The following is a 26,255-nucleotide window of genomic DNA, read 5'->3' as shown; positions in this document are numbered from 1 at the left end:
ATGTATGAAGGTGATTTAGGTGAGGCTCTGTTTCTGCCATGTGGTGGCTCTATACCTCAATGGGGAAGGGCGGGGAGGAGGATGAGTCTGTGTATGAACGCTCTTAGTTCCAGGGCTCCATTAGGCGGCTGCCTAGGTAATGGCTCATCATAGAAAAGCATAAGGGGTCTTAGCACAGCGTGTCAGCATTAAGGCTTAATACTAAGAATGATGTGACCCTTCTGCTTTGTTCTAACTACCCTAGAATGCCACTTTGAAAGGGGAGGGGGCTTACCAGGGTCCTTGAGCCCAGGTTTGAGCTGCGCAGGGAGTCCAACTCGTCTGTCATCTTGGAGGCCAGTACTTGCAGGTAGCTGCGGGCGTCCTTTTCATCACTGACCCTGCAGGGCATGACAGAACAAGTGGCAGCGTCAGATGGGTGAATCGGGGGTGGAAGGGGGCCAGGGAGCTGGAGGGACAGGAGCATGAAGTCGGGGGGGGGCAGGAAGCTAGGAGGCAAGGAGTAAAGGGGGTGGGGAGCTGAGGGGGCAGGGGCGGAGAGGCTCACCACTGGATGATCTCAGCTATCTGCGCCTCCCAGTGGGCCACGCTCTCCTTCTTGGAAGCCAGGTCCTGCAGCTCATCCTCTAGCTGCCGGTTCTGGGTTGTTAACTTGTCCACGAAAGCACACAACTTGGGGGGAGAGCGGCCAGCATCAGCACTGAGAATCCAGACCCTGCCACCATGACGCCTGTTACCCGTTAAGCCAGACTAACCTGCTCGGTCTCCAAGGTCAGCTTGCAGTTGTCCTCAGTGAACTTGCTCCTTTCTCGCTCATACTTCTCCTTGATGGCACTCAGGACCTCATCCATCTCGCTCTGCCTGCAGCAGGAAGACGGTGTCATGTGACAGGAAGTGGCTAGCCACCCATCCCCAGGCACGAAGCACCATTAGACATGCATTAGCAGTGAGCTTCGCTAGCCACTATCAGCTACGCATTTCCAGACTCCTCACAGTTTCATATGACTATCTGCCCGGGCTGCTGTTCTGAGCACAAAAGGAATAATACTCCTCTCTGGAATCTCAGAGTTAATTTCCTGAAGAGTAATCTGCTTTTGGGTCTTTGCTATAAAATTCCACCTGCCACAGTTTTTAGGATTGTTATCTCACCTCCACTCCCTGGGGTGTACAGTGATTTCAAAGGCCTGTATTTAGTGTATTAGGATGTGTGTAATGAAGTAATTAAAAAAGTGGAGCCCCTGGCTGAGCTCAGATTGTAACCCGGTCCCCGCCGCACCACTCGCGCTTGGCCTTGTCCAACTTGTCCCTGAGCTGCAGCAGCTCAGCGTTGAGTGTCGCCTGCTGGTCCTTGGAGTCGCGCAGCTCTGCCTGCAGGCCCTTGAGCTCAGCGGCGTGAACAGTCTGCCTTCGGCCTAGGTCCTCCTCGTGCAGCACTGCCTGGCGCTCCAGCTCTGCCTGCACCTTGGATAGCTCCTGTGTGCCCCCAGGGGCCCGCCTGTCACTGCCCTGCTTAACCTGAGACAGAAACACGAACACACTGTCCTCAACAGCATTCAGAGAATAATATTGAGTGACTACTTCCTGATTCAGTGTGAATATTCTCTATTGTACAATGGGTGTGTCCGAAATCGCGCACTTACCTCAGTGCACTGAGATGTAGGGCGTAGTGCGCACTTCCTCCTGTAGTGCACACTACCATGGGTAAGTGCTGTCATAAATGGAACACTAACGTTTTGCACTTACCGGAAGTGACGGACTAGCATTTGATCGCGATTCTCCAGCGCCCCAAAATATTTGCCGTGTTTTATTTACAATGAATTTCCTTGTGGTTTTATTTGCGTGTATATAACTTATCTACGACCACCTAACCGGCTAAAAAACTGCTAACATTTACGTGTGCGAACTCTTCTAAGCCGATATAATCGCAAACTCAAAATTATCTATAACTGTCGTCAGAGAGTGACAGGCTACACACCGAAGTATACATCAGTAAAATAATTTTATTAATGTTACATTTATATGACGCAGTTGCCTCCGAATGAGCTTGCGTGTCTGTGTTGTCCGCCATTATTTAAACTTGCCGAAAGTCCCTCCCCTTCCGCTACGTAGTCAAAATGGCGTCCGTTTAGTGCGAGTAGTGTCCATCGTTCTGCACTGCGTTTTCTGGCCGTTTTCAGTGCACCATCCGGGTACTTTCAGTGCACTTAATTTTGGCTTAGTTGTCAGTGTGAACGCACTACGCCCTAAAATCGCGCACTAAAAGTGCGCAAGTGCGCGATTTCGGACACACCCAATGTCTCCTTTTGTGCAGCATGTGAGAACACTGCTGATGATGGTGCGCCAGTGACTTCTGACCTTCAGTGTTTCCAGCTCACTCTCCAGCTGTTTGGAGTAGGTCTCGCTTCGCTCACGTAGCTTGCGTTCCTTGGATGCCTGCACCGTGGCAGCCTCCAGCTGTAGTTCCAGCTGTAGGGGAGCAGAGTTGGTTAGCACATGAAAATTGTGTGTGTGCCCATGGCACAGGGCATGTGTGATGCGTCAGTGCAGTAGTGTTGGGGTAGTAGTGCTAGTAGTAGTGCTTGTAGTTAGTGCATGCTGCACGCTGCATGCTGCTTCTGCTTGCCTTTCTCTGCTTTCAGCTTCTGCGACCAGCTAGCCCGCTCTGCTAGGGCAAAGAGGAGCCGAGTGCGTAAGTCCCCTCCTTCTGGTACATAGCCTCTCCTCTGCCAAGACTCCTACAGTGCCTCCTCGCGGCCACACATGGTAACTGGGCCCCTGCGGACCCAGGCCGAACTGTAGGGGATCTCGGAGTAGCAGTGGGCCCCAGAGGCACGGTGTTCAGGCCCGCCATGGGGTGGACACGTCCTGACGCCAGCCAACCACTGCCCCAACTATGGGTAAATAGCCCCACTGCCTTGTGGTTTAGCCTAGTTAGGCACGGCTAAGGGAGCACACCCCGACAGAAAAGCAAAAGACCTCAACGGCGGAACAGGCAGATGATGATGGCTGACCTGTGGGGAGCATCACAATGGCTGGAAAGGCGGATGAAGGCTGCAACAGAGATGGGTCCCCAGTCGTCTTGGATTCCATGCCACTGGATCCTGCCCCAGACCTGCCAAGGACCGTGCGGTGGCTGTCTGTGCACCAGTCTCCTCACGTTAAACGCCACGCACAAGCGTCCTCCACAAAAGGGAATCCGCCCTTACATCTAGGATCAAAGTCCTATGGCGATCAGCAAATGGCGACAGGGGGCGGTTTGTGTAATCTGTAAGCCCCTAGTCACAAGGTGGCACATTAGGTGGTGGGTGCTAGATACAGTCGCTGGGATCTTGGACCAAGGCAAAAGAGTCCTTCGGCAGCTGCACCCATGACTGAGCAGCCCAATTTAGGATCCACTCTGCTCACCCCACATGGGGAAGGGGCTAGAAAAGGTGGCCCAAAAATAGCTTGCCTTACACCACCCGACTGGATTACCGCGTCCAGAGGTACACCATACTGTGGTCAGAAACAAAGAATAATCAACTTTGGAGCCTGGAATGTGCGCACACTGATGGACTGCACCTCCAGTGATAGACCTGAGAGACGAACTGCCATCATCGCTAGAGAACTACGAAGATGCCGGATTGACATAGCAGCCCTGTCTGAAACCCGACGGGCAGACAAAGGGCAATTGAGGGAGGAGAAGGGAGGCTAGACTTTCTTCTGGAAGAGAAAACACTCTGATGAGCCTAGGATCCATGGGGTTGGATTTGCATTCAAGAACCAGCTTGTCAGCCACCTTTCTGAGCTTCTCCTGGGGATCAGCGAACGCCTTATGACCATCCGTCTGGCTCTGACCAACAACCAGATGGCGACTGTAATAAGCGCTTATGCTACCACCTTAGACTCTGATGTAGAAGAAAAAGAGGCCTTCTATGCCTGCCTAGACCAAATCCTGTCTAAAATCCCCAGGGAGGACAAGATCATCCTCCTCGGGGACTTCAACGAAAGGGTCGGCCGGGATCAAAATCTCTGGAAAGGCACTATTGGCAAGGAGGGTTTAGGGAACATAAACTCAAATGGAGTGCTACTTCTAAGTAAATGCGCTTGGCACAACCTCATAATTACCAACACCCTGTTTCGGCAGAAAAACAAACATCTTGGAGACACCCCCGCTCCAAGCAATGGCATCTCATTGACTATGTCATTGTAAGAGCCAGCGTTCGCCGTGATATGAACATCACAAGGGCTATGATCAACTCTGACAACTGCTGGACAGACCATCGCCTCATTCGATCCACAATGTCCATCAAACTTAAGAAAACAAGGAGGATTCAAAGGAAGCAGGCCCAACGAAGGCTGAATCTTGACAGCCTAAATGCCATCCAGCAGCAACTCCAGGACTGCCTTGCAGAAAGCCTTCAGCAAGAATACCATAATAACATTGAAGAGCACTGGGGCCTTCTGAAATCCACCATCCTTGACTCATGTGAATCCACCCTTGGATTTAAGTCCAGAAAACACCAAGACTGGTTTGATGAGCACGACACAGAGATTGAACATCTTATCTCAAAAAAACTAAAAGCCTTCCGGGCCTTGCAAAATGATCCAACAAGCAAGGCCAAAAGGGTAGTTCACTGCAGGGCTAAGACTAAAGTTCAGAGACGGGTGAGAGAGCTAAAGAATATCTGGTGGACTGAAAAGGCTCTAGAACTCCAGAGACTTGCAGACTCTGGCGACACAAGGGGATTTTTCAGTGCCACAAAAGCTCTTTATGACCTCAGCACCTACGGCTTAAATCCCCAGCGCTCAAAGGATGCTTTTAAAAGACAATCTAGCCACAAATGCATGCTGGAAAGAGCATTTTCAAGAGGTTTTGAATCGTGACAGCTCAGCTGCTTTAGACATTGTGAGCCGGATCCCCCAAAAACCCACCAGAGAAGACCAGGGGGAACCTCCCACCAAAACTGAGGTTGTTAACACCATTAGGAGCCTAAAGAACAACAAGGCTGCTGGTCCTGATGGGATCCCCACAGAAATCTTAAAGGAAGGAGGACCAAAGCTCTGGCACCGCATCCATCAGCTGCTTCTTAAGGTCTGGGAAAGAGAGGAACTCCCTTCAGAGCTCTGGGATGCCCAGATTGTCACCATATTCAAAAAAGGGGACAAAGCTGAATGTAGAAACTACAGGGGCATCTCACTCCTGTCAACAACAGGCAAAGTCCTTGCACGCGTCCTTGTCTGCCGCCTGCTTCCACTGTCTCAGGAATTACTCCCGGAATCACAATGTGGTTTCCACCCATCCAGAGGAACAATAGATATGATCGTCACCTCCCGCCAACTACAAGAAAAATGCCGTGAACAAAGGCTGCCTCTGTACATGGCCTTCATTGATCTGACGAAGGCCTTTGACTCTGTTGACCGTCAGGCTCTATGGAGCATACTTTCAAGGTTTGGATGCCATGATAAATACATCCGTATACTAAGTCTTTTGCACGATGGCATGTCAGCCACAGTGCTCAGCAATGGTGGCTCTACATCTGAGCCTTTCTCTGTAAAGACAGAGGCTGCATCATTGCACCCACTCTGTTTGCCATCTTCATTGCAGCCATACTCCACCTTATTGGCCAAGAACTGCCACAGGGAATCCCGATCCTCTATAGAACAGATGGCAGGCTGTTCAACCTTAACAGGTTCAAAGCCAAGAGAAAATCAGAAACACCATTATCATGGAGCTTCAATATGCAGATGATAATGCCATTGTATCACACTCCCCAGTAGAACTCCAGGGCATTCTGAATGCCTTTGCCAAGGCATACAGTGCCCTGGGTCTGGCCTTAAACATCAAGACACAGGTCCTGTTCCAACCGTTGCCCAACCAGCCCACCATTAAAGTTCACAATACTACACTGGAAAATGTGGATCACTTCCCCTACCTTGGCAGTCTGCTCTCCTCCAAAGCTGAAGTAGACTCTGAGGTTAATCATCGCCTGAGCTGTGCGAGTGGAGCCTACGCCAGACTCAGAACAAGAGTCTTCGACGACAGAGACCTGAGAGCCCAAACAAAACTCCTGGTCTATAAAGCTGTAGTCCTCCCTTCTCTGCTGTATGGAGCAGAAACATGGACCACGTACAGCAGACATCTAAGAGCCTTGGAACAATTCCATCAAAGGTCCCTGTGAAAAATCTTAAAGATCAACTGGGAGGACAAACGCACCAACATCTGCATTCTGGAGGAGGCAAATATGCCCAGTATCACAACAACCATAATGCAGAACCAACTCCGCTGGACAGGCCATGTCATCCGCATGCCCGACACCCATCTACCTAAGCAGATTTTGCACTCCCAGCTAAAAGAAGGTCAGCAAGCCCCCAGAGGGCCAAAGAAACGCTTCAAAGACAACATCAAGGCAAATTTTTAAAAGTTCAACATAACTCTGAGTAACTGGGAGGATCTGGCTATGGACAGACAATGCTAGATAAAAGCAGTTCAGGAAGGTGCGGCACACCACGAAACTCAACTCCACCTGGCCGCAGACGTAAAGCGACAAATCCGAAAAGATCTAAAGAAAAAGGCTCCATCACTACTCACCATCTCTACTTTCCCTTGCCCACACTGCACCAAAATATGTGGATAGCGGATTGACCTCTACAGCCACCTAAAGACCCACAAGTAGAAAACCCTACAGAGAGGACAGTCATACTCGTTTGAGTGACCGCTAATAAATAAAGCACATGAAAGCCCTAACAGCACTATCAGCCTAGTGTGGCACGCAGCGCTGAGGTGGTATACGAAGCCATGTGGTACAAACTCCACAGCATACACGCTATGTTAGCATGGCTGAAGGCTTTGATGGGTCAGCTGACAATGTGGGATTGGATTGGGGATCAGCCACAGACAGCTACCTCTTTGCGAGCCCTTTCAGCCTTTCGCGTTTCCTGCCGCAGGCCGTCCATTTTCTGCACGGCTGCCTCCAACTCCTCCTTCCTGTCGTGGAGTTGCTGGGAGAGTCGCTGTTTCTGGGAACGCAGCTCTGTCACACGCTCTTCTAGCTCCTGGGCCAGCCTGCGCTGCTGCTGTGCCTCCTTCTGGTTCTTTGTCTGGGATTTCAGCTGATCCAGGGATTTCGCCAGTTGCTAGCGAAAGAAGCAAGAGAAAATCACAGACAGACAGAGGCAGACAGACAAAGACACACAGGGCTACAGGACTTTGGCCAGCGATACCGCAGGCCTTCTGGGTCTCAGACCTACTGAATGTGCCCAAGCCACTCTGACACTTTCAGTGAAATGCCATGTGACCCTACAAAGTGTTGAGCTGGAAGGAGAGCATGAGGGCTTAACCAAACAATCATGCTGTTTCTGTCCACATGCTGACATCAGGGCAGCTTACTGAACAAGCAATCATTGCAAAACAAGCAAAGGGCTCTACTCCAAACAAAGCCCCCAGGAGGGTGTAAGGAAAAACACCCTCCCCTCACCCCTGTCAGTGAGCCATCATGACAAATGGACCTCAGACCTCTGTAATGCAGAGAGCTGATTTTCTGTCAGCTTTGTGACCTCTGCAGAAAACTGGTCCCAAGCCCTACACCTCTGAGTAGCCCACCTTCTCAAGTCCCTCCTTCTCTTCATGGTGGCTTTTGATCTGCTCTTCCAGGGCCTTCAACTTGCTCGAGGTGGCCTCGTAGTCCTGCCTCAGGCTCACCACCTCCTCCAGCTGGTGCCCCAGCCTGTCCGAGTCTTGAGGGGGACACAAACCTCATCTGTATGAGCCCTCACACACCCAGAAGTTCATGAAACCATAAGAAGAAAGGCTGTGACATCAACAGGAACCTTCTGCAGTGTAACATCCCATCGTAAACCAAAGCAATGGGGCTTTAATGATACAGCTGTTTCCTAACAGCCACTGGGGGGCAGGAGTGAAGCAGGACCACCCCATGGTTCAGCAGGTGGCTCTGTCTCTATGGATGACACAGATACAAGCTGTGCTTTGCTTGGTGTGTCTGCTCGCATTTGTTTGATCTGTTTGTTTGGACATGAATGAATGAGTATGAATGACAGTTTATTAGTTAACGAGTCAAAATGCTAACAAACCTTGGTTAAAATAATTTCAAATCATGAAAATGTTTCATCTCTGAAATCCAGTTCAACATAAGCAAAATCACTGCACATTTAGGCTATATACTACACCAGTAGATGGTGTATTTCATTCACGACCGAGGTACAGTTCTCTCGATCAGTAGCCTGAATCTCTTGTTCACCGACCTGTTCACCAACTCGTTCACTCATTTGGGTCTCTTGTTCAGAATGAGAATGAGACCTGAAGAAGTAGAAAAACTCCCTGATTGATCAACTGACCAACTTGGTCATTCGTTCATTGTAGGTGTAAACGGTCAGTTCCAGGTTCAGTTTCAAACATATGCTCACTTACAGCATGCCCTTACATCCTTCACTGGCTCTCTGGTCATAGTCAAGGAGGGAAGCAGCATTCACATAATTTTTCTGAGGACATGCAGAAGAACTTAAAGAACAAACATGTGCAGGGAAGTGAACAAGAGTCTATAGCTCCTTTAAGAAAATGGTTCCCCACAAAAGAATAGTTCACGAGCATCACACCATTTCAGGAGAGCCATGGCCGCCAACTGTCCACAGCTTGAGGATGTATGATGCAAAATATGGCATTATTTCGCTTACCTTGCCAACAGTAAGGGCAAACTCAAAGAAATCTCAAAGCTTGTGTGTAAAGATGTTTTAAATCAATGCAGACCAAGGGAGCCAACTCGTTAAACTTGGCAAAGCATCTCACCGACAGACATCCCGACTTAACTGAAGAATCTAATGAGCCACAGGTTAGTGAATGTGATAGATAACAATTATCAGGCCTGTCCCTCAGCTAAAAGTCAAATAAGTGTGATTTATTCTGTGACAAGCAAACTTTTTACCACTTCAGTTTGAGAGGCACAATTAAGGGCAATGATAGTCTAACTGTTTAATTTGACTAAATGTTTTCCGTTAGTCTTTATAGCTATGGTAGGCGTGGTATATAGTACATTTATGTAAATATTCTCTCTTACTAGAAAATATGATGAGTAGAGTGCAGACCTTCACTTAATTTATCTTTCCTTATCTTGTATCTCCAAGTATCGGGTAAAGTTGAATGTTGTCCCAGCCGTCTCGGTGAGAGTTGTGTTGCAGAATCTGAACATTGCTGAATGTGTATTTCTTTGCAGTTACTTTGCAAATTAAATCTTTATAACTATTATAGACCAGTTTAATCACAGAGGAACTAGCTGACATGTTGACAAGTCAATGCCAAGACGAGACCAAGACTGCAAAAAAGTGGTCTTGAGACCAGTCTTGGTACTACAACACAAGTGCAAAGTAAAGATTTATTAGAGGGCCAAGTTAAACAGTAAAATAAAAACATGTCACGGGCCATATAAAACTGTCTCATGGGCCAGATGTAATTTGAGAACCCTGCTGTATACCAAGGAATTCACAGGCAGCACTGGCAACATGTTCTGATGATAGCCATCCTGGGTCTCATGTCAGAGACAACTGATGCAACTGTATACAAGCACAAGAGCCAGAAATCTGTCCAGTGATGTGACAAACACCTCACCTTTACAGTTAACAAAACAGAGGAGGTGTTCAATCCCACATCTCTTGCTGACCGCTTACCGGTGGTTATCCACAGCTGCATAATTCTTACAAATGAGTGGGGGTACACATTCACAACAAACTAACGTGGAGTGCCCAGGTAGATAATGTTTGTCTTAAGGTCTAACAAAAAATACACTTGCTTCTCTGACTGAGGGCCTTTGGCATCAGCAGAAGGTTCTGCTTATCTTCCACCAGAGCATAGCTCAGAACAGTATCCGCTATGGCATAACAGCCTGGTTTGGCAACCTTATTGTGCAGCTGAAGATCCAGATCACTGGCCTGACCCAGAGAGCCATGAAAATCATGGGAGATATCTGACCCCACAGGATGTTTGTAACCAAATTAACATCAGGCAGATCCAAGCGATTATTTCAGGCTCCACCCACGTCCTCCACCCTGAGTGCCAGCCCCTACCAACAGGGACTTCAGAGTTCTACGAGGCAAATTTACCCTCTGGAGTCTAGGGGTAGGGAACACACTTTCACTGACTGGGGCATGATCACACATTTCATTCAATATCATAAACTTAATTTATGGCTAATAAATTATTTCTTATATATTTGTTTTAGCATAAAACCCATCTTTATTTTAATGTATATTGTAAATATGTCAGATTTTTGTTAAGTTTGTAATCTGACATCAAAGTATAGACATTGCAAAATGCAGTTTGGAACACTTGCAGAAACATAATAAGAGTACATAGTAAGCAATGCTGGCAGTTTATTTTGATCCCAGATATCTGATCACCAAAGTCTTGGCTACATGAAGATGACTAAATATTGTAGTTGCAACATTCATTTGGATAAATAAATAAGAAAAACCGAACTCATGTCACTATTTCTGGGTCCTTTCATTGAATATGTAGCAACTTTCATATGTATGAATGAGCCATTGTCACCTGGCCACGCCCCCCCCCCCCTTTTATAGCGCTGACAGGGATGTATCTGGATCGTGTTTCACTGTTGCGTTGTTCTTCAGATTACCATGTGAATGCGATTTGAATACGCGCTAATGCGGCTATTTAGAATGTGAATAGTGATCTTCGGGTGAGAGCGGTACTACACGCCCGCGATGCAGGTAAAACAAAGTAAGGTGACATGGTTTGCTTTTTTGCCGATTTAACTTAATTTAAAAAAATAATTCCGACAATGGACGTTTTGAAAAGACGACAGATTACGGATTTAGGCTCCGACCACATGAAGCCGGTGCGTTCCCTATCCGATCATTTTTTTTCCTCGTTCTAAAAAAAAATTGCGTAAACACGGCGTCGTCTCAAGAAATATCTGCGTACAAACGAAACCACTGAAAACGGTGTAGTATATATGCCAGACCAGTATGGGGCGCTGTAATTCTGCCATAGAGTACGCTATACTCGGAGAAGAAGACTTTGAGCATGCGCATAACCTTGCGCGCTGTATACGAACCAAGAAGAAGAAGACGAAGATGGCGAACGCAACAACTTCAAGAGCAAGAGTGGAGTCTTTCGTGTGGACTGACGACAAAGTCGAACTTCTACTCAGAGTCACACTCGACTACAAGTCCACTAAGCTCCAAGAAAACGTGGACTGGGAGTCGTGTCACTCCAAATATAGTGATATAATGGACGCATTTCAGGCACAGTATCCGAGGGAGCTAACCAATAAGGATTTCCCTCACGATGCTACCATGGTCTCAAAAGCCCAAGTCACCGCAAAGTTGAAAAATATACGCAGCAAATACAGGCATGCGGTGGACACAGGGCGTCGAAGTGGTCAAGGACAGGTAGTACTCATATTTTATGAGCTTTGCGAGGAGATCTGGGGTGGTTCGCCTGCTACACGCTCCATCGATGCCGGCATCGAGGCGGATGACCTGGAAGAGTCGTCTACATCGACAGTGGAGCTGTCTTCCGATGCTCCAAACTCCACTGAATCCTTCGACTGTCTTACATCTGCGGTTGTAAAGCAGCGCCGGGATTTGCTCCAGGTAAAATTGGCTCCAGGTTTATGATTTCAAGCTTAGCGAGTATGAATGTGTGAGGCACTATGTAAAGCGCTTTGTTGGCCATGGGTCTGTTGAAAGCGCTGTATAAATGCAGTCCATTTACATATGATACAGTATTGTATGTAGTATATGATGACACAATCAACTTTGAGGTGAACTATTCCTTTAATTTTAGTTCAATTAATGCATTTGTTTAAAAGTAGGTAAAATCAATTGTGTGCAACCACTTACCATAACATTTAGTAAATTCAATGAATTAGTTTTTTTTCCCAGTATAGTTAGGATTGATGCATGTTCTTTGTGCAGGTGTGTTGGTTTAGTGCATTATTCACATAGCTTTCTGAACTTATTTTGCATAGTAATAATGCACATTTTCTCTGCTTTATTTAAGGCAAAGTTGAACAGCCATAGAGGAGACAGGCTGAAGAGGAAGGTTCCCACCGATACGGCAGAGGAGGACCTTAAAATAAAGAGGAGGATGTTGGAGTTGATGGAGCACTCTTCTAGACGCAACTCCGACAACATGCTGCAGATAAATACAAACATTGCTAACATTACCAGTACCATTCAGGAGTGTTTTTCCTTCATGAGGGAATTATTCCAGCGTCAATTTACACCCACCCACAGCAGCAGTGGTCAATTCCAAGGGCACCCACCATCATTCATGAACACAACACCACACCCTACTACATCAGCCTTCCTGCACACACCTCTGCCTGATAAACCAGCAAACCAACCTCAACAGTACCGCCCTGAATGCTACACACTTACACCACGTCACCCCACATCAGCAAACATCATTTTCATACAGACGTGCACTGCTGCAAGATGACACAGAGTGACTGCCCTGTTGCACTATATAATTCTTGATTGTATATTGTTTTCACTGCACGTCAGTTCTGTGCACGGTTGCACTTTATACAGTTTGACCTGTTTTGTGAGTTTATTCTACCTGTAGTTGTATATAGTTATTGTGTTTTGTGCACTGTTGCACTTTATACCTGTTCAATATTACCTGTTTTTTTTTTAAATGGTTCTTTGACCTAAATATTTATTTTCCAATAAAAAAAGTTCTGGAATTTTTGCAGTCATTTATTTTCACTAGACATATTCAACACAACACTTTCAAAATAATCATTAGTACATTTTCCAAATGTAAATAGTGTAAATACTTAAAAAAAACTGACCAAAATAGGAAAAAAAAAACTTGATGGCCAGCATTTAAGGGTCAAGGTACTTTGTGAGTACTCACCTCACTCTCTTTCCCTCTCCTTCATTACAGTCTGTGAGGTAGTTGTTGCATTGTGTAGGAGGCTGTAAGTCTTTATCACCTTGCATCGTTCCCAACACAGTGTGTTCAGCCACAGTCTCCTTACAGTTTTCACAAAAATTGTGGAGAACAAAGCAAGCGTAAATGACAAAGGGCAGGTCCTGCAAGTTGATGTCCATAGGCCTTTTCAGTGCAGCAAATCTGGCTTTGAGATGACCAAAAGCACACTCAATGACCATCCGTGCCCTACACAAACTTAACCCAAAGTACTGTTCTTGAGGTGTGGAGCCACCATTTGCATACTCCTTCATCAAGTAAGGCAGCAGAGGGTAGGCTGGGTCACCAAGAAGATAAATTGGTATGTCCTCTTCGTTGTCCACAATCTTCTTTTTCAGAGGAGGGATCTGGCCAGTCTTAAAGTACAGGTTGAGCTTTGAATTAGCAAAAACCCGTGCATCGTGTATACTCCCGGGCCACTTTATCACAACATCCATAAATCTATACTTATAATCACAGACCGCCTGTACATTGAGAGAATGTTTGCCTTTCCTGTTGATGTAGTCCATCGAGTTGGTAGACGGCTGCTTGATTTCTATGTGTGTGCCGTCGACCGCTCCCAAACACTGTGGCATGCCATGAGCACGATGGAAACGCAAAACCAGATCCTCGGCATCGGACTCCGTAAAAGGCAACTTGATGTACTTTGGACCCAGGTGGACAGCGATCGCTTTACACGTTTGCCTGACAACAACAGACACAGCCTGTCGCGACACGCCGAAGGCGTTAGCAGTCTTCCTTAGCTGTCCCTCGTCGCTCGAATAATAATAATAGTTAACGCAACCCTTTTGAGTGTAGTAATTGGTGCCCTCATGTTTGTTGTTTGCCCTTCAATATACGGACTGAGTTCCTCGCTCAGGGCGATGAGAGATGCTTTGGACATGCGGAAATTCTCCCTCCATTCATCTTCCACAACAACGCCATTGACAAAGTTGTCCCACCAACTGCTAGTTCTACCTGGTATTATCCAAAATTTTCATCTGGTTGCTCTCCTGGTTGTCTTCCGCGGTGGATCTAAGAGCATGTGGCATAAGGTGTTGTCCATTATCGCTTGTTGCTCATAACAGTTGCATAGAAGCAATAGATTTTGCTGTAATAAAGCTAGTAGGCTTTGTAGCAACACGAACACAATCATGTAGTCCGCCATTATTGTTGTTGCTGTTACGTGTGACGCAGCCAACATGTGACGTGATGACATCACAAAATATATGGATTGGCTGTAAACACGAAACCGCAAGGGTGTCGTTTTCAGATTTATCCACTTTGGGACCCGGTTTCAAAAAATAGCGGTTTCAGTCTCCTAAAACGCTGGATCCGTGTGGACGAAACGCCAATACGATAAAAAATTTCTACGTATACAGCGAAACGCGTCTCCGTGTGGACAGGACCTTAGTCAGGGTTTTTTTTCATGTTTCTATAGTAAGATTTCAGCGAGTTATGAACTAAAATACACGAGACAGATACTCAGCATAATCGCCGACGATGCCGTTGACTCCAGAGGATTAACGCTTAACTCCTTTGTCCCCCTGTCCCATTACAGCCCGAAATAACAAGCCAGCCAAAGCCATGTGAACCACACTTAATATTTTTAACAAAGAAATGTACTTTCTAACGATAAGAGTATATTTTATCTAAACTGGATACATTCTTAACCCTAAACTTTTATTCCATCCATGTATTTATTGATGTGTGTGTTTGTTTGTTTATTTAACCTTTTTCTTTCTTTCTTTTTCTCTTTCTTTCTCTGTGTTTTAGTTTACCTATTTATTTTGGGGGAGATGTGTTCTATGAAGGGAATGCAGAAAGTTCTGTGATAATCTGAGTATATGGATTTGCAGTGTGTGAGTGTACAGGATAAATGTTCATGTATTATGTTTGTTTTTATCAAGAGCAATTGCAGTGTGTCTGCAAAACAAATTACCTCCAGGACAATAAAAGTTACTCTAGCGACATGGGCAGAAAAACAGGCATGGTGGCCACGTGACTTACCTGCCAGCTTCTTCTTCAGCTTCTTAATCTCCTCGTTCAGCTTCTTTGTCTCCTTATCCCTGGCAATAATGCTGCCTCCCCATGCCAAGCCCTGAGGAGCTTGCGAGCATTCTGGAAAAATAAGAACAGGAAGTGAGGAGGCTCCATAGTGATGCAACGAACAGCACTATAAATCATTGTCAATAGATCCCACTGTCTGCAAACAGAAATGTTGACTTTAACAGTCAAATAAGCAGCTATGTATCTGAATGAATCATAAATCCATCTATCCATCTTCTGTAGCCATTTGTCCTATTCAGGGTCACAGGGGGTCCGGAGCCTATCCTGAAGGCTACTGGTGCAAGGCAGGGAACAACCCAGGATGGGGTACAAACCCATCGCAGGGCACAGTCACACACACACAAATGCAGTGTGGTAACTCCAATTCACCTCAGCATGTCCTTGGACAGTAGGGGAAAACTGGAGTACCCAGTGGAAACCCCCTCAACAAAACGGGGAGAACATGCAAACTCCACACACATAAATGCACGGCGGAGACTTGAACTTTGATTTCAGTGGTGTGAGGAAACAGTGCGAACCACTGCATCACCATGCATCAACATAAGGAGATCTTTGTTTCCAGCATATGAAAGATTAGGGCTGGGCTGGTAATGTGGATTATGGAGGGAGTCTATCTACAGGCTGTCTGCAGCCCCAGGGAGGCCCTGAGGAGCTGTGGAGAGTAAGAGAACAGCAGAGCATGCAGGGATTGACGAAGGGACAGACTGACACAGGGATGGGCAGACGCAGGGACAGTCAATTAACCCCCAGGGGAAACTCCAGGAATGACGTGGGGATGTACAGATGTATGGCAGCTACAAGGGCGCCACCTTGCAGCTTGAGGCTCAGCTCCAGTTTCTCCTGCTCCAGCTGGGCAATGCGAGCCTGGAAGCACTGGGCCCCCTGCGCCTTGGGGGGGTCCGTTGCCCGCCATACGCTGCCGCGGTCTGAGAAGCAGCTGTCTGTCGTGTAGGTGAAGCCCACGAAGGGGAGGTGCTGCCCGGAGAAGCCAGCATGGGAGAGCGGGGGTGCCACATCCTATAGAGGGGGGGACACAGCAAGAGGTAAGGTGGGGGGTGCAACATGAAGCCAGCAGAATTGACATGGGGGGATGGGAACGCACTGGGTTCTTGAGAACGTCGTCATCCACATCGAAATTGGACGTGTCGGAGGGCGAGGTGACGTCGGGGATGTAGGGCGCTCCCGTGTTGTGGATGTTCTCCCAGTCTATGCCATTGAAGAAGGGGTGCTTCTTAAACTCCTCAATGCCACTCTGGCCCAGACGCTGCTCATGGCTGCAGATCAGCCGCTGGATTAGGTCCCTGGCATCCTCTGACACGTCTGTAATGTTGGCGGGGAACTGGAAGCGGTCCTGGAGGAAGAAAAGTCATGGACCCTCCCCACTGCACCATGCACCCAAGGGTGCTGATTTGTAGAACAGTCATCATCTGAGGGTGGCCACGAGGTGGGGCAGGCTCACCTCATGGTTCATGATCTTGCCATAGGTCTCCACGAGTGACTCGGCGTAGAAGGGTGTCTCCCCGTACAGCATCTCGTACATGCACACACCCAATGACCACCAGTCGCACTCCAGCCCATAGCTGCCCTTGCCATCTTCCATGGCCTGCAGGATTTCTGGGGAGATGTAATCAGGTGTGCCGACAGCCACTGAAGACTGAACCTATCAAGGAAGGGATGGGGGGGATCACAGTCAATCTGAATTTAGAGCGAATATGAGCACAGCTAACAATCCAGGTCGACTCAGGGTGAGAAACAGCGCTGATGCTGATGATCGCAAGCCCGTGGGCCATGTTCAGGTCTGCGAGAAACCTCTAAGATCAGGTTAGGTCTTTCACTCTTTTACCACAGGGATAAAGATTTTAAAAAACAAAGATGATGATGATGGAAAGCGGTCCCACACCGGCAAGTGGAACCAGTACTGTGTTGGTGGAAAAGAGCTGTGTCTGTGAGAAACAGCCCTGAGTATTCACAGAAGAGGGGGAGAAGAGGAAGGGAGACGTGGGGGAGAAGAGGAAGGGAGACAAGGGGGAGAAGAGGAAGGGAGACGTGGGGGAGAAGAGGAAGGGAGACGTGGGGGAGAAGAGGAAGGGAGACGTGGGGGAGAAGAGGAAGGGAGACACGGGGGAAAGCAAAAGAAGCCAAAATGGAGAAAGTGGTGATAGGCAGAGCATTGAGCACTGAGCTAAGAGGGAGCAGGTGAGGGTTATGGATTACAAGAACATAAGAACACAAGAACATAAGAACTATACAAACGAGAGGAGGCCATTCGGCCCATCGAGCTCGCTTGGGGAGAACTTAACTAATAGCTCAGAGTTGTTACAATCTTATCTAGCTCTGATTTAAAGGAACCCAAGGATTCAGCTTGCACTACGTTATCAGGAAGACTATTCCATACTCTGACTACACACTGTGTAAAGAAGTGCTTCCTTAAATCCAGTTTGAAATGTTCTCCCGCTAATTTCCACCTATGGCCACGAGTTCTTGTATTTGAACTAATGCTGAAGTAACTATTCGGTTGAACAGCATCCAAACCTGTTAGAATCTTATAGACCTGGATCATGTCCCCCCTCAGTCTCCTTTGCTTGAGGCTGAACAGATTTAGCTCAAATAACCTTTCCTCGTATGACATTCCTCTAAGACCAGGAATCGTTCTTGTGGCCCTACGCTGCACCTTTTCTAAGGCTGCTATGTCCTTTTTAAGATATGGTGACCAAACCTGTACACAATATTCTAGGTGAGGTCTCACCAAGGAATTGTATAATCTTAGCATTACCTCCCTTGACTTAAACTCCACACACCTGGAGATATACCCCAACATCCTATTGGCCTTTTTTATTGCTTCCCCGCACTGGCGAGAATGAGACATGGAAGCATCAACATACACACCAAGGTCTTTCTCATAATCAGCTACCTTTATTTCAGTAGGTCCCATAAAATACCTGTACTTTATATTTCTGCTCCCTACATGGAGTACCTTACATTTGTCTATGTTAAATTTCATCTGCCAGGTGTCAGCCCAGTCACTAATTAAATTAAGATCCCGCTGTAGCTGCTGAGCCGCTAGTTCAGTATCTGCTACACCACCCACCTTGGTGTCATCTGCAAATTTCACCAGTTTACTGTATATATTGGTGTCTATATCACTTATATAAATTAGGAACAAAAGTGGTCCTAAAATTGAACCCTGCGGTACCCCACTATGAACGCAGGCCCACTGTGACATTGAGCCTCTTATAACTACTCGCTGCTTCCTATCCGTTAACCAGTTATCAATCCAGGTCGCTACAGTTCCTAAAATACTTGTCGCTTTGAGTTTAAGTGAGAGCCTCTTGTGGGGAACAACATCAAAAGCCTTTTGGAAATCTAAGTAGATGACATCATAGGCCTTCTTATCATCAACTTCCTGAGTAGCTTCCTCAAAAAACTCCAACAGATTTGTTAAACAGGATCTAGCTCTCCTAAATCCATGCTGGCTATCCCTCAAAATGTTATTTGAGTCCAGGTAATCTACCATTTTCTCTTTGATTATAGCCTCCATAACTTGACCTATAGTTTGACAAATTACTTCTATCCCCTTTTTTGAAAATGGGCGTTATGTTGGAATGCTTCCAATCAGAAGGTACCACACCTTCAGATAAGGATTTTTGAAACAGTAATGTTAAGGGTCGGCAAATAATATCCCTCATCTCTTTTAACACTATAGGTAAGATGCCATCAGGGCCCTGTGATTTATTTATTTTGAGCTTAGCTAGGCTTTGCAAAACATCAGCTTCAGTTATATATATATTAGTTATAAAAGTCTATTCCTGTCAGCCGGCACTCACCAAACCATCCTCCATCATCTTGAGGCAGGACCCAAAGTCGGCGAGGCGGATGTGACCATTCATGTCCAAGAGCACATTGTCGGGCTTAATATCTCTGATGATGGCAAGATGACAGGCAAAGTGTCAGTGTGCGCGTGCGCACGCGCATGCGCACACACACACACACACACACACACATTGGGAGAGCATCTTTATGGGGATCGCTCATTCATTTCTATGGGAAAAATCCTAACGCTAACTATGACAACCTTAACCCCTACCCAGCCCTAACCATAACCATAAGTAACTCAGCAAAATACAAGAATTTTTGCATTTTTTGTTTTTTCATTGCAGTCACAGATTTTTATGAAATTGAGTTTGCCCTTATGGGGACCAGGAAACTGGTCTACATAAGGGAAAAAAAAACAGGTGAGTAAGGCTTACTAACTAACTGACTCTCACTCACACACACACACACACACACACTTACACTTTGTGGGGACATTTCTATGGGCCTAACCCTGATCATAAGTATGACAACCTTAATCCCTACCCAGCCCAAACTTTAACCATAAGTAACCAAACAAAATACAAAATATTTGTCATTTTTAGTTTTTTGATTGCATTCACAGATTTGCAAAAAAAAATTGCTTACATTGCATGGACGTAAAAAAAATGCTAAAAAGTAACAGGATTTTCTAGATTATTGGGACACTAAGTTGCTAGAATATGGCAAATACAAACACACAGCATGTGGAGCACCTGCCCTCCCACCCGCTTGTCCCCCCACGGTGAGCATCCCCCTGGCAGCTGTGCACCATCACCTGCTACTATGTGACAGCCAGGGGGTTTAATTAGGCCGAATGAGGTTAGGAAAGTATGCTGCCCCTCCTGCCAGAGGAAGGCATCTATGGCCCACACCGCCCTGCTGAAGGGGGGTCACTGTGGCAGAGAGCACCCCCCCCCCCCATTCACTCGGGACCATACCCACCTGTGCACGTAGCGTAGCTGGTGGATAGAGTGGATGGCGAGGACCATCTCAGCGATGTAGAACTTAGCCATGTCCTCTGGGAGTCGATCTTCAAACTTACTGAGCAATGTGAGCAGGTCACCTCCCACGTAGTAATCCATGACCAGGTACTACGCAGGGAAAGGGTGCACACCGACAGACAGACCGACACACCGAGATAGAGAGAGACAGAAATAGGCAGAAATGACAGACACACACAGACAGAAAGACAAAGATAGAGAGAGAGATAAAACAACAGAGAGGGAACCAGAGAGAGAGACAGATAGAGAGAGAGATATAGACCGGCAGAGACACAGACACATGGAGACAGAGAGAAATACAGAGATAAATGGAGAGACAGACAGACAGACACACACACACACACAACATAAAACAGGAGGTGTCACATCACAGTCCACTTCACTATTGAGACTAAGACTTCCATTGAAAGCAGGCATGTATTTTAGGCTGAAACTGAAACGGTTTTACGGTTTATGATTACCATACAGATTATGAGTATGATTGAGTGTCACCATCACCATAATCATGGCCCAGAGTGGCTCACCAGGTTGCTCTCATCCTGGAAGGCGTAGTGCAACGCAGTGATCCATTGTGTGTCTCCGTTCACCAGCACGTTGCGCTCCTCACGGAAGCAAGCCGTCTGGCAGGAGGACATGCAATCAGACTTTGGCCCCTGCCCCCTCCCCCATCAGTAACCAGCAGTCTGTCCCCTCCTCCACAGAGCCGGCAGGGCATTACACACACTGGGAACCCTATCTGTCTCACATGCCACCTATACTGTGCCTCCCACTCCCGACAGACACCCCTGACTACAGGGTGAACCCAGGCCATGGGACCATTTTGAGGGCAGCATGTGATATGGGGGAAAGAAGACTGGGGCTAAGTACAAAGGGTCAGGGACTGAGAGGAAAGGGGGTGTGGCTAAGACAAAAGGGGTTTGGGGCTGGATTAAGAGCAGAGAGAACCGGAGACAGCATGCTGGCGCCTGACCTCAGCTCTCTTCAGCATCTCCCACTTGTTGAGAATTTTCATGGCGTAAAAGCTCTCCGTGTTCTTCATCTTCACCACGGCAACCTATGTGGGGAGGAGTCATGAATACACATCATCATCTTCATCACCATTATCATGTGCCATGCAAACATGTGAACACTGGCAAATTGGACTTTTTAAATATTTTAATAAACCCTGACCCTTGAAAGGAATGAGAGCAGGACCCTTCTTCAGACACAACCTCACCGCTTCCACTCACTCCAGGAGTGAGGATGGATCTCCACCTACAGGAGACTGAAACCTACATCTGAGCTGTGTTCAGATCCGTCACAGCGGCAGGCTGGCTGGGACTCAAAGGTGGAGCAGGCCCCTGGCCCCAGAACTGTGAGACCTCTGCATAACGGCGGTCATGTCCTCCGCTCCCCCACACAACTTCACCTCACATGAAACACACGCTGCGCGGGAGATGGCCATCCTGAAGATGACGCCAGATTGAAATACCAGAGTGATACTGAGGACCATGTGGGAAGAGAGGCCTCAATGGGGCAGGAGAGTGGCAGGTCAGGCTGGCAGAGACAGAAATTCCAAGGGGCCGCGCACTCACAGTTACTAACACTCACATGGGGCGGACTTGATTTTACAGAGGCACCGTGGACTGGCATGGAAGAGGCAGGCAGACATCCCTCACCCCCCAAAGATGCTCCCATCACCATCCCACTAAGCAGCCTAACAGCACTGGGCCACAGCACTGAAGGACAAACAGGAAATACACTTATCTGAGACGTATCCTGCTCGGGAGGAGGCAGGAAGAGGCGAGGAAGAGATATGGGTCACACAGAAAAAGAGACACTCAGAAAGAGTCATAAACACACACACAGACACACAGTCATGGACAAATAAAGATACACAGTCACACAGAGTCACATTCCGACAGATACACTGAAACAAAGAATCACACACACACAGAGTCACACAGCGAGACAAACAAAGAGAGAGAGAGAGAGAGTCCCACACATACATAGAGACACAGATCCAGAGTCAGTCATTCAGACAGACAAAGACACACAGAGTAATAAGCAGAGAGAGAGAGACCGAGAGTGAGTTGCGTAGAAAGTCACACAGACACACAAGATGAAGGAAATGATTGTGGACTAAAAAAACAGGGAGAAACTGCTCTCAGCAGAGCTCAGCATCAGTCTTCTGATTGTGCCCCTCACTGACGATGTCTCCTGGGGCTAGCATGTATCCTCCTTGACCAAGAACGCCCAGCAGTAAACTTACTTCCTGCACGTGAGACAGGCCACCTCCCACCCGGTCTACCATCTACAGAGGCACCACTCACAGTTTGCTTAGAAACTGTACCACAGTCTGGCTGATCCTGCAATGCCTCGGATCACCTGCCTCTCTAGTGGGTTATCAAAACAGCAGAGAACAGAACAAACAAATTCATTTTTGTATAGTGCATTCTCACAACATTACATCGTCTCAAAGTGCTTTACAGCATCCCCACCCAAAGCCCCCAGGGCGACAGTGGCAAGGAAAAACTCCCTAGAAGGAAGGAACCTTGGGAGGGACCAGACTCAAAGGGGTAGCCCATCCACCAGGGGCCAGCAGGGGGAGTCAAATTTGTGCCAAGTGCCAAGTCACAATGTCAAAGTCATAAGATTTGAGTCACAGCCAGGCAGCAGGGAGGTAATGGCAAGCCGGCGTAGGCGCTCCTTCAGATCACCAGGCAACCAGTAGTAAGGCAGCCAGGCATAAATGGAGGATGACACAGACAGAACGGCGAGCAGGATGCAAGGACGTCATGGGTAGTGGCGACATGTCACATGTAGCAGAGTGTGCAGGATATCTTGATAAATTGAGGTCTCAAAGCAGCACACCCCAGGAGGAGTAGGGGAAATAAAATGTGCATTAAGCCAAATTAGGAGAGACTAGAGGAAGTGCAAACAGTTAGGTGAGTGCAGTAAGCTCCAGCACATATGGCTATGGCAGCATACAGTAAGTAGGAGGGAAAAGCAAGTGGGAATACAGGCATGGGGGGTCCCTGAAATGTCAGAACTCCAATTCCACAAGGGATTGTGAAGCTAGAGTGACAGCACTGACAGTTCAGTTTATCCAAAGCCAATGGCACCGATCCCCACCCAGCTCTACACCTCACACTACAGGTCTAACTGGGGGTGAGTAGTTAGCTAGAGCTAGAACTAGAGTCCCTATAAGCTAAACTAAACAGGTGTGTTTTTAATATAGACTTGAATACTGAGAGTGAGCCTGAATCGCACACATCCGGTAGAATACCATTCCACAGCTGAGGAGCTCTATAGGAGAAAGCTTTGCAGCCTGCTGTAGCTCTTTCTACTGTAGGTACTAACAGATATCCTGCGCCTTGAGAACGAAGCAAGCGTGGAGGGTTGTATGAGGTCAGCAGATCACTAAGGTATTCTGGTGCAAGGCCATTCAGTGATTTATAGGTTAATAGCAGTATTTTATAGTCAATCCGAGACTTAACTGGAAGCCAGTGAAAGGAGGATAAGACAGGTGTAACGCCATCAAATTTTTTAGTGCTTGTGAGAACTCTGGCTGCTGCATTCTGTACCAGCTGAAGTTTATGTATCCAGGATCCAGATGGGCAACCAGAAAAGAGGGCATTACAGTAGTACAGTCTGGAAGTTATGAAGGCATGTATTAATTTTTCTGCATTATGAAGGGAGATCATGTTCGGAGCTTGGCTATGTTCCGTAGATGATAAAATGCAGTTCTAGTAATACTTATGGGAGCATTAAAACATAGATCTGAATCAACTAGAAGACCAAGATTTCTAACCACTGTGTTAGGTTGTGTAGGAAAGCCACCAATGTTGAGGTGGTGAAACTTATTTCGTGCAGTCTTGGGACCAAGTACTGTACCAGTACTTCTGTGTTTAACATAAGGAATTTTTTTGCCTTCCAGCACCGGATATCTTCTAACCGAGAGAGCAGTGATGCATCATCAGGGTTAACAGATATACACACACACACACACACACACACACGCACGCACACGCACACACACACACACAGTGGGCCCTCGTTAATTGCGGGAGTTACGTTCTAAAAATAACCCGCAATAGACGAAATCCACGAAGCAGTCAGCTTTATTTTTTACAATTATTATAGATGTTTTAAGGCTGTAAAACCCCTCACTACACACTTTATACACCTTTCTCACACAGGCATTAACATTTTCACACTTTTCTCTCGTTTAAACACTCTCAAAGTTCAAACCTTTGTAGAAAAATATGTCCAGTATTATAAAATGAAACCAAAGATCAAAACCTGTTTTCAGGCCCAAACATTTGTTTGAGAAATAAAAATATAAAAGTTTTGGATTTTAGAACTAACAAATTTAATTTTAATGATCAATCTACGAGGTTGGACACATAAGAAATTATTAATAGTGACTCATGAGTATTTCACAGTTCCACTGACGGTGCCTCTTCGCCCTGGCGCCGCTTAACTGTAGCGTCTTTTTCCACTGAAGACCTCGGTGCAGGTGTCTTTTTCCGAGTGAACATAGTTATGGGTAATTGTTGGCGCTCTTTTTTCTTCTGGTCGAGAAGATTCTTATAAACAGACATGCCACCTTCGATTATGTTTGAGAATTGTAATGAACAAAACATCAAAGGGTCCCATTCTTGCGCAGCTCGCTGAAGTTCATTGGCCATTCTCACCATGGTTGCCAAGCGATCAAGTGTTAGTTCATCCTCCTTGTCTATATCAACACTTGCGTCCTCTTCGTCCTCTTCTCCCTCATCCTCGCTTGGTGGCTTTGATATCTCTGCCAGGTCTTAATCAGTCAGCGGTTGTGAGTGGGCATGAATCAGGTTATTAATGTCATCAGGAGTCATATCATTCAAGCCATCTCCCCCGAGCTGTTTAGCCAGATTCACAGCTGTATCTACCTAGTATTCGGTAGGGTTGTGCACTGCCTCTGGCCACATTTTTTTACAGCAGGCATGAATGGCTCTCTGAATATTTTGGAGACATGATGCAATGGTGTATTCACACCAGTAGTCCTTTAGTGAGAAATCTTGATCCGAGTCCATAGCCTCAACAAGATGTTGTAGGGTGTTGCGTGTATAGAGAGCCTTGGAAGCGCGGATGATGCCTTGGTCCATGGGCTGAATCAGCGATGTAGTGTTTGGCGGCAGAAATTCAATTTGCATGCCATCATACGACAAATCATCAGTGTGGCCTTTAAAGTCTAGTCCTTTTCCTCTCAAATAACGCTTGACCTCCGGGATGAAACACTCTTTGAACCAATTCAGATTGAGCGCTTTTGTCACCCAAGCCCTTGCGTTGTGCATCCAGTAAATGGGCAACGCATTCTTATTTTTGTTTTTTAGGGTTCTTGGATTTTTTGACCTATAAATAAGCCCCAGTTTTATTATAAAGCCCGCGGCATTTCCACACATAACCAGAGTCACGCGATCTTTTTGGGCCTTAAATCATGGGGCTTTGGCTTCGTCCTGAATTATAAAGGTGCGAGAGGGCATTAATTTCCAAAATAAGCCTGTCTCATCCATATTAAAAACTTGTTCAGGCTTATATCTCCCTTCCTCGATGATCGCTTTAAATTTGTTGTTCGCGTATGCCTCTGCTCCAGCGGTATCCGCAGAGGCGGCCTCTCCATGCAGTGAAACACTTTTAAGTCCAAAGCGTTTCTGAAATTTGTCAAACCAGCCCTGGCATTAAATGGGCTTGATTCTGCATGAAAAGCACTCGTCGATGGCCTGGGCTCCGCATAATCCTGCTCCTCGCTGTCATGGACGTCATCGCTGTCAGTAAAAGCTTCATAAAGCTTTTTAGCTTTTGTGCGGATAATGTCGGTATCCAGCGTAATGTTCTTTTCAGCGTAATGCCAGTTTGCCTGCCGCCTGGACTTGGCTCAAGTTAGTCAGCGATTTGCCTTGAAGCTATGAGCTATGCTTTTGGACAGGAGGTCAGCACCAGCCCGCAAGGGGTGAATACCATCCCTCTTCAAAAGCCCAGGCCTACCCCAAAACGTTCGCCAGTTGTCTATATAACCCACAACATTTATCAGGCACCATTCCGACAGCCAGTGATGTAGCGACAATAATCTGCTGTAAATTTCATCGAGCTAAATTCACATCTAGCAGGGATGGGGCCAGAGCATGTTACTGACACACACATCTCCTTTGCAAGGTTGCACACCTCTTTAAAATTTCCATCCATCCATCCATTATCTACCGCTTGTCCGGGGTTCGGGTCGCGGGGGCAGCAGCTTCAGGAGAGGCACCCAAACCTCCCTCTCCCCAGCTACCTCCACCAGCTCCTCGGGGGGGACACCGAGGCGTTCCCAGGCCAGCCGAGAGATATAATCCCTCCAGCGAGTCCTGGGCCTGCCCCGTGGCCTCCTCCCTGTAGGACATGCA

At 47.0% G+C, this 26,255-nt stretch overlaps 2 protein-coding genes across 6 annotated transcripts in view; one reads left to right on the top strand and one right to left on the bottom strand.

The window, feature by feature from the left end:
- LOC111840283 (serine/threonine-protein kinase MRCK beta-like) overlaps positions 1 to 26,255 on the bottom strand; it is a 94,157-nt gene that overhangs the window by 33,792 nt on the left and 34,110 nt on the right. For all 5 annotated transcript variants that reach the window (XM_072702884.1, XM_072702886.1, XM_023804933.2 and 2 more), the window contains exons 3-17: positions 20,822 to 20,905; positions 20,376 to 20,471; positions 19,793 to 19,941; positions 18,823 to 18,916; positions 16,458 to 16,658; positions 16,101 to 16,349; positions 15,808 to 16,015; positions 14,939 to 15,049; positions 7,583 to 7,716; positions 6,886 to 7,116; positions 2,356 to 2,466; positions 1,277 to 1,515; positions 756 to 861; positions 548 to 672; positions 275 to 380 (exon numbers count right to left, since the gene is read on the bottom strand). In XM_072702884.1, coding sequence (XP_072558985.1) covers positions 275 to 380; positions 548 to 672; positions 756 to 861; positions 1,277 to 1,515; positions 2,356 to 2,466; positions 6,886 to 7,116; positions 7,583 to 7,716; positions 14,939 to 15,049; positions 15,808 to 16,015; positions 16,101 to 16,349; positions 16,458 to 16,658; positions 18,823 to 18,916; positions 19,793 to 19,941; positions 20,376 to 20,471; positions 20,822 to 20,905 — 2,244 coding nt within the window. The remainder of the gene's footprint in view (positions 1 to 274; positions 381 to 547; positions 673 to 755; positions 862 to 1,276; positions 1,516 to 2,355; positions 2,467 to 6,885; positions 7,117 to 7,582; positions 7,717 to 14,938; positions 15,050 to 15,807; positions 16,016 to 16,100; positions 16,350 to 16,457; positions 16,659 to 18,822; positions 18,917 to 19,792; positions 19,942 to 20,375; positions 20,472 to 20,821; positions 20,906 to 26,255) is intronic.
- LOC140581107 (uncharacterized) lies at positions 10,605 to 12,620 on the top strand. The gene is made up of 2 exons (XM_072702888.1): positions 10,605 to 11,604; positions 12,014 to 12,620. The coding sequence occupies exons 1-2, from the start codon at positions 10,975 to 10,977 to the stop codon at positions 12,452 to 12,454; spliced, it is 1,071 nt and encodes a 356-aa protein (XP_072558989.1). The 5' UTR covers positions 10,605 to 10,974; the 3' UTR covers positions 12,455 to 12,620.

This window comes from Paramormyrops kingsleyae, chromosome 19, assembly GCF_048594095.1.
Source record: "Paramormyrops kingsleyae isolate MSU_618 chromosome 19, PKINGS_0.4, whole genome shotgun sequence".
Taxonomy (NCBI): domain Eukaryota; kingdom Metazoa; phylum Chordata; class Actinopteri; order Osteoglossiformes; family Mormyridae; genus Paramormyrops; species Paramormyrops kingsleyae.
Note: the sequence above shows the minus strand (reverse complement) of the source record. Positions and strands in the feature narration are given on the sequence as shown.